Source organism: Oncorhynchus tshawytscha, linkage group LG17 (assembly GCF_018296145.1).
Source record: "Oncorhynchus tshawytscha isolate Ot180627B linkage group LG17, Otsh_v2.0, whole genome shotgun sequence".
NCBI lineage: Eukaryota > Metazoa > Chordata > Actinopteri > Salmoniformes > Salmonidae > Oncorhynchus > Oncorhynchus tshawytscha.
In genome coordinates, this window is record NC_056445.1 from 9,032,827 (window position 1) to 9,047,995 (window position 15,169).

Sequence of the window (15,169 nt, forward strand, 5' to 3'; positions counted from 1 at the left end):
CTGCATCAGGGCTGTTTGAACAGGCAGAAATAGAATTCCGTAAGGAAAAGAGGAAACTCATTGTTATGTTGTATGTTAGACACATCAGAATAGTCTGTCTTTAATAGGCTACTACCTATAAAACTGTGGTGATGGGATATATTTACCTCCCTCTAATTTAGAGAGAGGTGAGGTAATGGGGCTGGTTGGCATGCCTCTTTCCCTACACATTCAGGCACCTGTGTCTGGCCCTCAATTCCTCTCGCTGTTACCAGAGTAGCAAACTGTAACAGAATCCACTCTATTCTCCGGGCTCAGCGTTGGTTCACTCATCCCTGACTACAGACCAACTCTCCTTGCCCACCTGTGGCAGCCAGGTGAAAGTAAACTGATCTGCCCACTTGTGAAAAGCAGGGCTTAATACGATACTAACCGAGCAGGTGAATGATTCATGACATTAGGCCATAGACTCATAGCCAACAGGGACAAAGGCCTGAGTGTCTGGTGGATAACTTCACATTGATCATTTAGTTACTTATAATTGAGACAGTGTGTGATGAAGGGGGGCTTAGGCCAACATGGCAATATCCATCTCAAACTCCAGTGGTACAAGTTTCCAGAAACACACTTTTATTTTACACATTCTATTTATCAGCTTAATTTTCGTCTTCACAAAACCATGCGCAGGCGTTGGGTCTGTATTGTCAGTTGAGTCCTGTGCGATCCGGTTAGGCACCATCACGCCACGGTGTCTGAGGTGGCGGAGCGAGGGAAGACGCCGTTCTTGCGGAAAAAGCTCTCTTTCACAATGGCGTTGAGTGCGTACATCGGGACGTAGGCCTTGTTCATGTCACCTGTATTCAGAAATGGGGCGCAAGCAGGGACAGTTACCATGACAACTGGAGATAAGACATGGAATGTAGTAGAGCTAAAAGCTGGGCAGGACCATGATGTCACCCCCTGAATAGTTTTTCAACGATATGCCCCATTGCATGTGATGTTCCAGTTAATTTAGGCTATTTATACTTTAAACATTCCAAATCCATGAGTGGTTTTACTATGTTGCTAGAATGCCTGTTTAATTGGTTAATCAACAATTAAGCCTAATAATTTAAAAGAAAAAATGTTGTTGTTTTTTTTACCCAGACCCCATCCATACTGCCAGTTGCTGGTTATAGGGTAGAGGTACTTGACCTCAGGATCCTTTTGCTTCCTGAGGAGGAGGTATTTGTAGCGTCCAGTCTCCTCTAACGAAAAGCCATCATACAGCACATCCCGAGTCTCTCCCGAAACCGGCCGCATCACATCAATAAGGACCTTCTCATCTCTACTTTTGACCTGCGCCCCATCTCTGGTCAGCGTTTTCAAAGGTTTCGCTTCACGTTGAGGTTCGTTGATTTGTGGCAGTTTCATCCCTCGTTTTTCACCCACCTTTTTGACGAGTTTAGGTTTGATCCAGTTATCTCGAAACCAATTTAGTCTGACAATTTTTTCTTTCAAAATAGCCTCCTTCCAAAACTCCTGTTTTTGAGAATCCATGTCCGCTGCTCTTCCCAAAAGCCAGCTAGTCTTCTTGCGGGTTGAGGTTATGCACAACTGTCACCCAAAGCAATAAAATATTTTGAATATCCTTTTATTATCTGGATACATTCAGCACCAATACAATCCCCATCACATTAAATGTGCAAGAGAAATTGCACGAGGTGTAGGAATTAATTTTCCATCACCAAAATGTGTGCGCTCGTGAGACCTCTCCAAACATTTGCGTAACAATAGGTTTATTTCGTCACACCAGGGCCGGTTCCACCCTTTTGCGGGGCCCTAAGCGAGATTTGATTGGCCAAGCGGTCAATATTTTTTTGTCCCCCCCCCTCTTGAAATTGAAGACAAAAAATGTACATTTAATGGGAAATTCTTGCAATTCTACACATTTTTCCATGGGGTGTTGAGAAAATGTTGCAGTTTTAAAGCAAGTTGTCTGCAGTTTTACACATTTTGCCATGGGGCAGAGAGAATATTTAGCAATTTTATAATACATTTCATGCAATTCTACTCATTTTGCCATGGGCCAGAGAGAAATATGGTAAGCTACATGCTGTTTTAAAGCTACATTTCTGCATTCTACTCATTTTGCCATGGGCCAGAGAGAAATATGGTAAGCTATATGCTGTTTTAAAGCTACATTTCTGCAATTCTACACATTATGCCATGACTTATGCCATGCTAATGATATCTGAGTGAGAGTGACCAACAAAATCAATGGGGTCCCCCTGGAATACAGGCCCCTGACCACGTCCCCTGCGTGCCCGGTTGCTATTCGGACATGATTACTACAAGTTTAGATAACTGGCTAGACTAATTTACCAATCTAAAAATTGTTAGCTGGCATGACTAATTGAGTGACTGCATAATCACATTTCAAACTTGCATCTTGTGTATTCTAATATTCTAACTCTCAACAGTTGAGAACCCAATTGGGGGCCCTAAACAACCGCTTATGTCAAGCAGGCCCTGTGTCACACAATGACAAATATTTGATCATTTTCTTTATTAAAAGTGGATAATCTCAAATTAATTAAGAAGATAATTAGAATCTGTCTTTAATAAATAGCAACTTTTTCAGTTTACCACACAAATTACACCCTCTGTACAACTCCTCTCCTATTGTGTCCTCTCCTCCATCACCAAGTGCTGCACATAATCAATAGGCCAGTGGAGTGACTACAATATTTCCACATTCCTCTCAATCCTCTTGTCTTTCCAGATCAGTAGTGACAAAGGAAAGCTGACAAAGAAAAGTAATAGTTTAAGACAAATAGAGCACAGCCAGCAGCTCCTGAATGAGGCCCCACATCACACTTCTTCTCATCTTCCTCCACTCCTCTTCCTCTCATCTCTTGCCATTGCCATGTGGGTCTCTGGTTGCCCCGCCTGCACTCTCGTCCCCGCCCTGGTTCAGTGCATGGCCCAGGTTAATCAGGGCACAGAGGCTCACCACGCAGCCTGGAGGAGGTACTACATATCCGTGCCTAAAAAGAGTTGCCAAGAAGGACATAGGAAACATTGATTTCACTTCAACGATGTACAGTTTTGCAATAGCAGTTTTGTATTCCCTCCTTTAGAGATAAAGCGCCACCTACTGATAAAATGTATGATGAGTGACTGAATACACATACTTACAATGCAAGTTTTCTTTCCCTTATATTCTTAGCGGAAGGAGGACCGTTGTACCTGTGTCTGTGTGCAGTCGAGGGGAAATAAATGACTAATGACATATTGGAAAATGTGCAGATGCCTGTTTATAGTAATAGAATAAGGGAACTCACATAGTTAATGTTGAGTTGCTATCTGTCTCGTTCTGACTCTGCATCAACTCCTCAGGCCTGTTGGCAAAAGAGCAACAACAGATTGGGAGTCGAACTGTAACAGTATACATTTTCTATAGCATACCCATAACGCTTTCCACCAACGATCTTCCTCACTTGAGCCATACTCTGTGTCAGTGCTGTTCCAAAGAACACAGAGCCTGCGTGGATACACAGGGGATATCAGTAGTGAGTTAAACTACTCTGTCACTTCAAGTTATAGAACATTTCTTGTTTACTCAGCTGGGATTCATTGCCTACATACAGTATACATATCAAAAACACACACACACAGGTCATATAAAAAACCCACACATCAAGGCCTTTAGATTCAACAGAAGAGTATCACTTTAACAGTTACTCTGTCTGTCTGTACTTGGTTTCCCTTTGCGTGATTCTGCTCAACTAGATATTCATGGTTGAGTAATGCCTATCATTTTTTTTATGAACCAGAGTGAGTGTGGATTGAATCAAGGAAAGTGCAGACAGACATTTATGATTCTATTTCTGTGAAAAGCAGGCATTTATTGCATCACTCCTGGTTTGTAAAAAGCTTTTATTTGTGTACAAAAGAAGTGAAGTATATTAGGTTTAGTCACTTTAAACAAAACAAGTAAGTATTTGACATAAAGTACTCAACACATTGACTGTGATTTCTGAACTATTACAATAGTTAATCTACTTTAAAACGCCCCCTAGCATTACAGTTTCCTTTTCATGCTCACAATTTACTTCAACTCTGGTGCACAAATAGTTGTAGTGCATTTTTTTTTGTTAGAGAGCCACAACACCTATTACCAAAGTCATGCTGCAACCAATGTGATAACACGTGTTATTAAAAAAACGGTGTGCCAATTCAAGCTGTCCTGTGTCAGTGTCATTTTCTGCCTATCCCATGGGGGTCATTGGTGGAGGCCCCCGCTATCTCGTCCCCTTTCTGCAGGGCTGACCCCAGATTAGCATTCATGCAGGTGGGAAGATAGCAGAGAGACACACTGCCTCTGGGTTGAAAGGAGGGGAGTATCAGGTTAGTCTGGAATGTTATGGGAATAACTGCTGCTAAAGAAACAGTTAAGGTTATGTATATGCCCTATTACTTTAAGTGCAGTTGGACACACAACAGTTGGACACACACACAGGCTCGTGTGCTCAGTCAAATCATTCCATCGCATTGTACTTGCCTACATTTAGGGAGACTTACGGTATTGCATGGTCGTAATCCCTGAAGTAGAAAGAAAAAAACACGAGATATTTTTGAAAAATGTGTGAGAATCCATAAAACTTGTTCTTTCAAAATCTGGCAAAATAAGATTGAAAAGAGTCAATCATGTTTATACAGCTAAAGTACATGTGTTTGGCCCTCAGGCGCCATGCTGAGTTTGAAGAGCTGACTTACAATAATGGACTCATATTCTCCATAGGAAGTATAATTCTGTAATGATAGAACAAGATAGAATAACTTTGTTGGTCAATTCCACACAAGGTCCAACCAAAATTGTACTTCCACTTTTAACCCAACGCCTCCGAAAAGACACACACATGATTTTGGGGAGGTATGGGGGGCTGCCACACTGGGCGTCCAGGGAGATGTTGTTGTGGGGGGTTAAGTCCCTTGCTCAAGGGCATACCGGTAGGCAATGGCATCTAGGATTTGAGACCCGGGATTCAAACTGGCTTGCCTCTCTAAGTGCTAGGCTACTTGCCGCCCAACATGAGATGCAATGTAGTTGTTCTTTCTTCTAAATGGTTTACGACATTTGGTTTCAACAAAATACAAATATAAATGCATAAATATACTCACTGAAAGGGGAAGGGAATCTCTGTTTCATTGGACTCTGTGTCATTCGACATGAAGGGTCTGAAAGAGCAAAGCAGTATGTTGGTCTCACTATTCTCACATTTAGTCAAACACTTCCTAGTTTTTAGTAGTATTAGAACCCAACACTCACTGTGTAGATTTGCCCACTGTGTCGTTGAGTTGAAGAAGAGTCTCGTATTCATATTGTCTACAGAGGGAAAAAAATGCACATGCCTCACAGGTTACAACTCCATCCATCTATTCAGTCATCCATCCATACAACCTCTAATCTCCTATTTCCACAGATAGATAGATTTCTTACCTCTGAGTGCTGTTGAAGGGGACTGGGAATCCAAAGACGTAGCCCAGGAGGAGGACACCGAGAGACCAGGCAGGGATCATCTGTTCTCCGGAAGGGATGTCAGGTCTGTGAAAAATCCCCAGTGTTCAGGTACTGGTTCATTCTGGGAGGACCTCTTATATAGCTTACTGAGCACCTCTTAGCAACCCTTCCATATCGTTATAAAGTGCAGGTAGTAGAACAGAGCTGTGTTTGTGTGTTGGTGTTTGTCCTTGGTTCACTGAAGAACATGGGAGAATTGAAGGACTCACACGTCCAACAAGATAAATGATGAGGCCCGTCCCGTCACAAGGTTATTCAAATATTTGCCAGTTGGTTCACAGCATCCGTGTGTGCAGGCCCCCACATACTGTAATACATCAGGTTCAGTCTCAGGGTCAGGCTTTAATCATGGGAACCACTCTGAATCAGATTTGTCAGGGTTAATATACTGAGCTTTAAGGTTTAAAAAATAAAAATAAAAATCAGTGATTGAAGCTTGTCCTCCGCCACTGGCACAGAGATGCTGGGAAGTACTTCACTTCTGCCTAAACTATGCAGTGAGATGTTAAACAAATGGTGGCTTTATGGGAACTTTACCCTACTTCCCAAAAGAAATGACCTGGTCAAGTCACATCATCAGGAAAGCTTGTATCTCTTTTACAGACAGGGTTGGAGATAGGCATAGTTGGTAGTGGGGTTTCATTATGACTGACATGTAAACATTCTTGTTTTACTTCAGGCTACTAGCGCTATAAGACCTTAGAATCCGCATGGAGGACTGCTGGATCTAATTTCAAGATTTTGTACAGTATGAAATAATGAAGTCTTCCAAGCTAACACACAGGGAATTGTTTTGGCTTTTGTGAGATTGTGAATAGTGTGATTAACTTCTAATGTCAGTCGTGCTGGTCTTAACATGAATAACTTACACAGAACAGGTTGGGATAGAATTATTTTTATTTTTGTACAGGTATAAGTTAAAACTGTCACAACTGCAATACATCACAACATTTTGCTCAAACACTGTTGTTTCAAGCTGTGACATTTGCTTGTGTGGATCTTCTGTTGATGAGATGTACAGTACTATTCCCCAATCCACAGGGTACATGTCACCAGATGATGAAATGCTACTTTACAGTTTAAGATACACATGGGGAATGTTTCCAGAAATTACAAATGTGACGTTAAAACAGACACAGCCATGGTCACATGCATGATCTGACAAATGTTACACTCCCTGAATTGCAGATGACCATCCACAATTCTTTGCTGAGAGGTCTTATGCAAGCATACTCTCCCCAAGGTTATGACAAAATGAAGCAAGCATTTGAAAATCAGACTGGATGAGACCACAAGATACAGGACCTGCGTAAGATTTCGTACACCATGAATAACCTGGAAAGGCATACAGCGAAACAATTCAACCATCAATGTAGTCAATGAATATTAATAGCATAATGTTCCAGGCAAAGGAATGAAGAACTAAATATTACATCAAACAATTCAACATTGGGTCTGGAGAAAATGCATTGCCGGCTGGATGGAGCAAGACCCTGGCAAGAGATGAGAGTGGGACTGTAGGTACCACATATGGCCTCATGTCAATATGGATAACACATGAAACTGCCACCAGGCCAATTCATTCTTTACAGCCTTTCATGGTATTACACAAGATAACTAATTTAGGATCATGACAGTCTCCAAAATCCTCCCTCTTCCATCTCTGTCCCTGCATCTTTGGGTACGTGTTGTGTGGTTATCGGAAGTCCTCAGCGGAGAACATGCCCTTGGCCCTGCGTAGGATTGAGTCCTTGGAGGCGTCGTATGGGTGCTCCTTGGAGGGTATCTCCAGCACTGCAGGGATGGACTCCATGTGCTGGTCGATGGCGTGACGGATCATCTCTGCTATGAACTGGTTGATCAGGATGATGCCGATGTCATTGCGGATCAGGAAACTCCTAGGGGGGGAACATAACAGTAGTAAGTAAATTAGAGAGATGATGACTGAACATTACAGTGCAGGTCTTTAAACACCAAAAAACAAGGTATGTTGTCCAGCAGTAACTTATATGGATTGAAAGAGATACTAGTAGTATTTCAAGGTGAAATGATTAATCAAATCGCGCAACTAGGCCTAATGGAATAGATATCATGATACCACTTACCTACAGATTGTAGCACCAGATAAGGTTATTTATACCCCCCCGCTAATTTTCGATTTTACCAATGCAATTACAAACATAATAGAGCATCAACTGTCTTCACCCTGTGTGCAAACAAGCGCACAGTTTGTCTGCTTTTAGCTATTTATCTTCGATCTCAACATTTGGTAGATAGCTGGCTATAACTTACTTGAAGGTCTCCTCTATCTCTGCGATGCTTGTCTCCTTCTCGACCACCAAGAAATTCGGGCTACGATTTTTATTCAGCTCGCCAATGCCACCGAGTAGGAACCCGGTACACGTGTCTTCATCACCAATGACGGCAATTAATTTACCTCGCCCAGCCATTATTAAATTCTACAAGATAAAACTGCAAAAAACAAGCAATGACTGGATTGTCTTTCCTTCTCTGAATCACGAAATTGTCAGCTGACCAGTACTTCCGCTCTTGATGAGCTCTTTGGAGATGTCAGCTGTCACAAAACGCAGATAGCGCCATCTACTGGTCTATATCATTTTCCATATCACGAAATGGCGAGCAGGAAAACATGACCTGTCTATCAATGACAATGCAACACATTGAATAGCTTTCAATTGTTTTGTAAACGAAGTAGTGGTTTTGGGTTTATGCCTCATCAAAGGATAAAATCATTCTATATCGGAGTGACGTGACGTCACATCAGCTGAGGAAGTTACGTGAAAAAGAGGAAACACTTCAGATGGGCTTCCTCATCGGGGAAAACAAGTGAAAATGGTATAAACTCTTATATTCTGCTTTACTGATATTCTGTGACGTTGTATTGTGTAAAAGCTACGTATTCGGTGGTCCATACTGTAGCGTCAGCTACATTGTAGCCTATTTCGTGTGTACTTTTGTGAGCGTGATAGTTTTCTGGCTCCGATGTCTCGCTAACTAGCTGTAAACACAGATTTTTTGTGGCCACTTCTACTATTGACAAAAGCAGAGTTGATGCAAAGTTAATCTCATTTGAGCCTTGAAAACAGTGTTTGGTGGCAGGTAATGGTACCTCTGCCACAGATCCGAACATGTGTCCATGTATGTCATTTGTTTGTGTTTTAGACTACTAGCGCTCTGACACAGGGTCTGGAGAGGATCCCTGATCAACTGGGATATTTGGTGATCAGTGAGGATGGCGTATTGGCAGTATGTTCACACAAATATGCGTACATGTATGTCCTGCCCTGGTAGCAGCTTAGATAAAGCCCAGGTTGCAGCACGCCTATCCTCCACTCCATCTGACTCCCTGTTACCCCCCTCTCTCAGTCTGCGGGGGAGCTGGAGAATGATGAGCACACAGCTGGGATCATAATGCAGATGGTGCGGACAGCATGTCACTTCAGACTGCAGGGTGCTGTTGAGCCACCCTTCAAACGCATGTCAGGTAACACACCTGGGACCTAGGGTCACTCACTCGAACGCACATACACACAGTATTGCTGTTACCAACATGCTGTTCTAACCAGACCTCCTTGTGTTCTATTTCTTCACAGTCATGCTAGAGGACTATGTGTACACAGTGACCGTGTCTGGTCAGAAGGTGTTTGTGGTGAAACGTCAGAACAACAAGAGGGAACCTGTAGTGGTGTAGAACCGTGTAGTGAAGATGGGTTGGGAGATGAAGGACATCACTCCAATCAATTCACACAGGACAGGGACTCTGTAATCCACTGAACTGTTTTGTTCCATTCCTAGTTATATAAGGTTTTAGAACAACAGAAGAAAGCACATATGAAGTTGTACTGAACAAAAATATTAATACAACATGCAACAATTTCAAAGATTTTACTGAATTAAAGTTCATAGAAGGAAATCAGTCAATTGAAATAAATTCATTAGGCCCTAATCTATGGATTTCACATAAGTGGGCAGTGGTGTGGCCTGGGAGGGCATAGGCCCACCCACTGGGGAGCCAGGCCCAGCCCATCGGAATGAGTTTCCCCCCCAAAAATTGCATTATTACAGACAGAAATACTCCTCAACACTCCCCATTCCCCTACTCAGATGATCCCGCAGGTTAAGAAGCTGGATGTGGAGGTCCTGGGCTGGCGTGGTTACACGTGGTCTGCAGTTGTGAGGCCAGTTGGATGTACTGCCAAAATCTCTAAAATGACGTTTGAGGTGGCTTATTGTGTAGAAATTAACATTACATTCTCTGGCAACAGCGCTGTTGGACATTCCTGCAGTCAGCATGCCAATTGCAGGCTCCCTCAAATTGAGACATCTGTGGCATCGTGTTGTGTGACAACTCCACATTTTAGAGAGGCCTTTTATTGTCCCCAGCACAAGTGTAACGATCACGCTATAGTAATGATCACGCTATTTAATACACTTCTTGATATGCCACACCTGTCAGGTGGATGGCTTATCTTGGCAAACGAGAAATGCTCCTTAACAGGGATGTAAACAAATTTGTGCACAAAGTTTGAGAGAAATAAGCGTTTTGTGCATAAAGAATTTCTGGGATCTTTTATCTCAGCTCATGAAACATGAGACCAACACTTTACATGTTAAGTTTATATTTTTGTTCAGTATAGATATTGAAGAATTCACATTGAATGGGCCAAAATATGCATGTCAAACTGCATGTCATCTTAATTGGTAACTTTGTAATGAGAAATGGAACAGAATAGTGCCGTGGTGTATTAGTCCCTACAGTATGTGATAATGAATTGTTGGTTTGTGTGTGGCAGGTAGACTGGAATTCAATCTATTCAGTTTATAGTATGTGTGCACATGGTATTTAGTTTGAATGCTCCCTAATAACCCAGCAGGGTTTTGTTTAACATACTGAATGCTGCAGATAGAAATACCATGGACAGAGCTGACATCTTTTAAATACCTCTTGAGGTATGTCTGTTGTACTTAATACATTTCATTGTATTAATGTCATGCCCTACGGAATGTGGCTTGATGGAAAATGATATTTTCAAGGTGACAGTTTTTTTCCTAACCTGTACTGAGTGTCATGTGTGCAATGTTTATATGTAATTGCTATCAGTACTAATGTGTGTATATACACATGCAGTGACTGTTTTATCGTGCGCTATTGTCGTTGCATGTTAAATTGTCTGAAATATTTAGGGTCTTCTAAATGAAATAACTTGGTTTTTACTATTTTGATTCTCAAATAAAGCTTTGCTTATAAACATCCACATGCTTTGAACTTGTTTATAAAGCCTTTTTAAAGTTGCACTATGCTGAAATCACTGCCATATCCTGGTTGCTAAAATTGTAATAGTTTGCCTAATTTCAGTTTGTGACAAAACCATAAAGCGGGGAATCATTGTAGCATTTAAACTTGAAATATTTTTTCCATAACCCAAAAATATATTTTCAGCTGTTGTACAAAACTGAAAGTAAGATGCAAAAACTAAATGGAAGGTGAAGCATAGAAAGTGAACAAATCTACTGCGTCTTGGCTGTATCACATTCAGCTGTGACTGAGAATCCCATAGGCAGGCGCACAATTGACCCAGCGTCGTCCGTCATTGTAAGTCATTTGTTCTTAACTGACTTGTCTATTTTTATTTAACTAGGCTTGATTTCAATGAATTACATATCTTTAACTTACATCTGTGAATTTGGTCAGGTTCCTGAAAAGTTACACATTGTAGCTTTAAAGCAAGTCATAATGAAAATATCTAAGTAGGATTTTAATCTGAAAATTAAGAGGGAAATGTAAATTGGCATGGAACTGTTTTTATAAACACTTTAAAGCAGTTTACTTTCCCAACTACACAATTTCCCCCCAAGTTTAAATTTACTTTTCAAAGGATCAGAGTTGTTGCTAAACCTAAGAATCTGCTCTCTTTGCTTAAAACGTACAAACTAACACTGAACCGGTTTTTAGGGTAAAGTTATGAAGAAACATTCACAACTATTTGAACCAGGGCCACATCAAGATTCTCCATTCCTTCATGACTAACTATGTCCCACCTCGCACTCAGAAGACAATGTTTCAACAGTTGAGAAAAGAAAAATAACATTTTATTGCATCATAATGGCCTTTGAAATGACTGAAGGTCCTGCTCTCTTCACATTGTCTAGGAATGGAACTGGCCTCCTGGTTCAGCTCCCTGGAATGACTCAGTCAGGGAAGGCCAGAGGGGTTTTGCATGCAAAACCCCACCCCTCCCCCATATACTGTTTCCAACAAACTCCCGGTATCCAAATAACACCCCCCACCAACAAAACCTAGTGGCCCACCCTTCCATTCCTCAACGATCAACATCCGCACACAACCATCATGTGAATCTGTTTTTTTAAAACATGCAACTTAAAACAATTTTACTGTTGAGGACATTGGGTGGCATAAAGGAAGAAACAGTCTAAGAGACATCTGCAGGTTTGACAATAATGGGAATAAAAGGGAAGAATGATGAAAGAAGGCTTCAGAACAGGAACTGATCACAAAGTCCATAACTGCAAGTTCTACCAGACAGACACACTGATCATTTTAAAAGTTGCAGTTTTTTTTCTTCTTCCATTGATGAAATGCTCAGCCTGCACCCCTTCTCTTGCTCGCGTGTTCAGATCTCGTTCGCTCCGGTCCTGCGATTTCTCCATTCTTTAGCGTTTCGACAGCTCGTTGGAAAGCCAGTCCAGTCCTTCGTATAGCCCAGTGCCCTGGGTAGCACAGGTAGCCTGGACATGCCACTGGAAGGAGAGAGACATAATGAGTTGCTGTACATAAAAGCCATTAATGTCATACTTATGAATAACTCTGCATTGCCAGTGTATACTACATGGACCACATTTTTATCTGGTCAGAAATACATTTTACTGTACAACTCTTTGGAAGGACTGTTAAAGTGTGTGTGCATGAGAGAGAGAGATATATGCTCACAACTCTGCTGCGCAAGCTCTGCAGGCCCAGTTTGTCTGTGAGGTCGCTCACTGCCATAGCGTTGGGCAGGTCCTGTTTGTTTGCAAACACCAGCAACACTGCCTCCCTCAACTCATCCTCCTGCAGCTGTAGAGAGAGATAAATATATTAGAAAATTGGTAGGGAGAACAAGGGGAGGAAAACATTTATGGAGGCAGCCATTGTCAATGGGAAACCATTGGCCACAGAAGGCTGTGTGTGTCAACATGGATGATGAATGATCAGTCACAATGGCAACTATATAAATAACACCATTACTTACCACTGAATTACTGTTTATTTTCCCATGTCAACCATGAGCTCAGTTTTAGGTTCCTTTTCACAGTAATATGGTAAATGCCAACACAAAAAGCATACTGTTCCTTGACCAAAAACAGTATCTTATAAATAGACATGTATGCAACACTTACCATTTTAGACAGCTCCTCTGCCGACTCTGCTACTCGCTCTCTGTCGTTGCTGTCCACTACGAAGATAAGGCCCTGTGAAGTCAAGGTTCAAAAGTCAGGCTACTGTTATGTACTTTGTCTACTCTATATATTCACCTAGCTATTAAGATAAACAAGGGTTATTTTGACAGGGTCCATTCTGACGCATATTGAATTAAGATATCAAAGATATGCTATGACGACATCACTGATGTATGTCACTGGTGTCACAGGTGTGTCATACCTGCGTGTTCTGGAAGTAGTGCCTCCAGAGGGGGCGAATCTTGTCCTGACCGCCCACATCCCACACGGTGAAACAAATGTTCTTGTACTCAACAGTCTCCACGTTAAAACCTGCTCAGTCACCAAAGAGCGAGAGAGCGCATCAGCAACAGGAATTCAGAGACTAGATCCAGAGTCACCAGTCTGACCTCTACCAGCATAAACAGCTCCGATCTAGATCATTATGCTAGAAATAAGTTTCTGTATAAAATGGTAAGCTAATTAAAACCAATTTGCAATAGGAGTAAACTATTACCTGTAGCTCAAATTGAAAAACGATGGAATGGTGACCCAATTCTGTCTATCTGATCTCAGGTGTGACAAACCATTATTTTCTTCCCTACTTATTTTGTCTAGGAGTTTAGACACTTATCGACCAATCTGCTCCATCAAAAGAGCCCACTCACACAGCAAGCCCCAACAGCTCTGGAGCATGGAGGCAGTGTAGCCATCTACTGTTCTTTGTCCCAGAACTACGGTTATGCAAGGCTTAAAACCATTCAGCTCTAGTTCTATACCTCACTGTCATGTCCAAAAATATATATTTTTTGCTGAAATTTGAAAGACTGAATTGTTGAGTGCACAGCTCTGTATGGACCTTATTGACCATTTCCATGAACATTAAACAATGTAGGCCTACATTCCTGAAAGATTTGGCTCAGTGTGTGTGTGTCATGCTACATCAGTCACAGGACAAGACATCAAAAGAAATCTTAATCATTTGCCCACAAGCTCCATGAGAAAGCAAGTCACCCATTTAAATCAGATTACTGTGAAGAGATGCTTTTAAAGACAGTCTGCCAGGAGCTGAGAGGGCCCATGTTTTAGATATGGTTGTGTATGCTAGAGATCTATCCATCTTTGGCTCTGGTCATAGCCAGAGTTTTTCTTACCAATGGTGGGAATTGTGGTTACAATCTCCCCCAGCTTCAGTTTGTAGAGAATAGTGGTCTTTCCAGCAGCGTCCAAACCAACTACAGAAGAAAAGAGTAATGTCAAACTTCTCAATCATAATAAATCCATATAGATTTTTTTGTATTGAAAATAAGTAACCTACCAAAAAAAAAAAAATCAAGACAAACGTATTGTACTGCAACTTCATGAAAGAGATAGGCATCTATTACAAAACAGGTCTGTCTCCGTGTCAAATGAAATCCCTCTGACAGCTATCAAACTGCAATGATTTGGACAACGGATATAAATATATAGGGTAGAATCTGAGCCTTTAGCTCAAATTAGGACCAACATCCACAACCCCAAAATATAGGCTGTCCAACACATAGGTGTACACGTTATGGCAAGAGGGATGGACATGAATCTAGATGCGTTGGATTGAAAACTATAGACCTATTAAAAGTAGTAGTGTAGTTCACTACATCTACCAACTTGTATAGACCTGAGATATGACGTAGCTAAGCCATTTGTTGGTATTAAGTGAACAAAGTACCAGTAATTATTGTGCAATAGCTAGCCATTTTCCGTCTGAGTGTTATCCTAGCTCGTCTGTGTTTTTACTCCGATTGTTCTCAAACGAGTAATGTTCACGTTACAAGACATGTGAACAGGTAGTTTACTATAACTAATATGTCACAAAAATCTAAGTACATCCCTGATATGGAAACCCCCTCCCACTAGCTAGCTAACGTTAGCTAACAGCCAGCTAGTTCCTTGGACAGGTTGATAAGAGGATTGCTCACCCATAAGTATCCTCATCTGTTTCTTGCCAAAAAGCCTGGAAAATATCGACGAAATTGTGAGCCCCATGGTGTGAAAGAGCTCCGCGTGACGATAATGAAAATAGAAAACCAAAGGTGTTTATTGTAACCAGACAGAGAGTGGGTGCAGCTTCCCTTTCGCAGTCTTCTCAGATGCCACGTCCAGGCCAACGCGGAATATATGACGTCA

At 41.5% G+C, this 15,169-nt stretch overlaps 5 protein-coding genes across 7 annotated transcripts; 1 reads left to right on the forward strand and 4 right to left on the reverse strand.

Annotated features, from left to right (window-relative positions):
* Positions 1-586: 586 nt before the first annotated feature.
* LOC121839767 (protein ATP6V1FNB-like) lies at positions 587-1,943 on the reverse strand. Its single transcript, XM_042300083.1, has 2 exons — positions 1,122-1,943; positions 587-833 (listed from the first exon to the last, which is right to left on the reverse strand). Exons 1-2 carry the CDS (start codon positions 1,516-1,518, stop codon positions 718-720), a joined length of 513 nt encoding a protein of 170 aa, XP_042156017.1. The 5' UTR covers positions 1,519-1,943; the 3' UTR covers positions 587-717.
* Positions 1,944-2,508: 565 nt separating this feature from the next.
* On the reverse strand, positions 2,509-5,666 carry zgc:193726 (uncharacterized protein LOC561161 homolog). 3 transcript variants are annotated; one of them, XM_042300084.1, is made up of 8 exons: positions 5,465-5,658; positions 5,294-5,350; positions 5,146-5,202; positions 4,741-4,776; positions 4,546-4,566; positions 3,306-3,362; positions 3,160-3,216; positions 2,509-3,008 (listed from the first exon to the last, which is right to left on the reverse strand). In XM_042300084.1, exons 1-8 carry the CDS (start codon positions 5,542-5,544, stop codon positions 2,870-2,872), a joined length of 504 nt encoding a protein of 167 aa, XP_042156018.1. In that variant the 5' UTR covers positions 5,545-5,658; the 3' UTR covers positions 2,509-2,869. The 3 variants fall into 3 exon arrangements, with proteins under 3 accessions (XP_042156018.1, XP_042156019.1, XP_042156020.1); XM_042300085.1 differs by lacking the exons at positions 4,546-4,566; positions 4,741-4,776 and having other exon boundaries at positions 5,465-5,660; XM_042300086.1 differs by lacking the exons at positions 2,509-3,008; positions 3,160-3,216; positions 3,306-3,362 and adding an exon at positions 4,085-4,345 and having other exon boundaries at positions 5,465-5,666.
* A 758-nt stretch (positions 5,667-6,424) lies between these two features.
* Positions 6,425-8,091, reverse strand: LOC112216808 (V-type proton ATPase subunit F). Its single transcript, XM_024376895.2, has 2 exons — positions 7,838-8,091; positions 6,425-7,443 (listed from the first exon to the last, which is right to left on the reverse strand). The coding sequence occupies exons 1-2, from the start codon at positions 7,993-7,995 to the stop codon at positions 7,242-7,244; spliced, it is 360 nt and encodes a 119-aa protein (XP_024232663.1). The 5' UTR covers positions 7,996-8,091; the 3' UTR covers positions 6,425-7,241.
* A 96-nt stretch (positions 8,092-8,187) lies between these two features.
* On the forward strand, positions 8,188-9,512 carry LOC112216809 (ragulator complex protein LAMTOR4). Its single transcript, XM_024376896.2, has 4 exons — positions 8,188-8,401; positions 8,729-8,812; positions 8,933-9,050; positions 9,160-9,512. The coding sequence occupies exons 1-4, from the start codon at positions 8,399-8,401 to the stop codon at positions 9,255-9,257; spliced, it is 303 nt and encodes a 100-aa protein (XP_024232664.1). The 5' UTR covers positions 8,188-8,398; the 3' UTR covers positions 9,258-9,512.
* Positions 9,513-11,913: 2,401 nt separating this feature from the next.
* Positions 11,914-15,161, reverse strand: LOC112216811 (ADP-ribosylation factor 4). Its single transcript, XM_024376898.2, has 6 exons — positions 14,962-15,161; positions 14,158-14,238; positions 13,227-13,336; positions 12,965-13,036; positions 12,516-12,641; positions 11,914-12,325 (listed from the first exon to the last, which is right to left on the reverse strand). Exons 1-6 carry the CDS (start codon positions 15,026-15,028, stop codon positions 12,239-12,241), a joined length of 543 nt encoding a protein of 180 aa, XP_024232666.1. The 5' UTR covers positions 15,029-15,161; the 3' UTR covers positions 11,914-12,238.
* Positions 15,162-15,169: the final 8 nt, after the last annotated feature.

Coding starts and splice junctions, on each gene's coding strand:
- LOC121839767 (XM_042300083.1), bottom strand. CDS start 1,518: ATGGATTCTCAAAAACAGGAGTTTTGGAAGGAGGCTATTTTGAAAGAA. Junction 834..1,121: donor GCAGTATGGATGGGGTCTGG/GTAAAAAAAACA, acceptor TTCTGAATACAG/GTGACATGAACAAGGCCTAC.
- zgc:193726 (XM_042300084.1), bottom strand. CDS start 5,544: ATGATCCCTGCCTGGTCTCTCGGTGTCCTCCTCCTGGGCTACGTCTTT. Junction 3,363..4,545: donor GATTACGACCATGCAATACC/GTAAGTCTCCCT, acceptor TTTTGCCAACAG/GCCTGAGGAGTTGATGCAGA. Junction 3,009..3,159: donor AGGGAAAGAAAACTTGCATT/GTAAGTATGTGT, acceptor AACTCTTTTTAG/GCACGGATATGTAGTACCTC.
- LOC112216808 (XM_024376895.2), bottom strand. CDS start 7,995: ATGGCTGGGCGAGGTAAATTAATTGCCGTCATTGGTGATGAAGACACG. Junction 7,444..7,837: donor GAGATAGAGGAGACCTTCAA/GTAAGTTATAGC, acceptor TTCCCCCCCTAG/GAGTTTCCTGATCCGCAATG.
- LOC112216809 (XM_024376896.2), top strand. Junction 8,813..8,932: donor GTGAGGATGGCGTATTGGCA/GTATGTTCACAC, acceptor CCCCTCTCTCAG/TCTGCGGGGGAGCTGGAGAA. Junction 9,051..9,159: donor ACCCTTCAAACGCATGTCAG/GTAACACACCTG, acceptor ATTTCTTCACAG/TCATGCTAGAGGACTATGTG.
- LOC112216811 (XM_024376898.2), bottom strand. CDS start 15,028: ATGGGGCTCACAATTTCGTCGATATTTTCCAGGCTTTTTGGCAAGAAA. Junction 13,037..13,226: donor ACTACTTCCAGAACACGCAG/GTATGACACACC, acceptor TTGACTTCACAG/GGCCTTATCTTCGTAGTGGA. Junction 12,642..12,964: donor CAGAGGAGCTGTCTAAAATG/GTAAGTGTTGCA, acceptor CTCTCTCTACAG/CTGCAGGAGGATGAGTTGAG.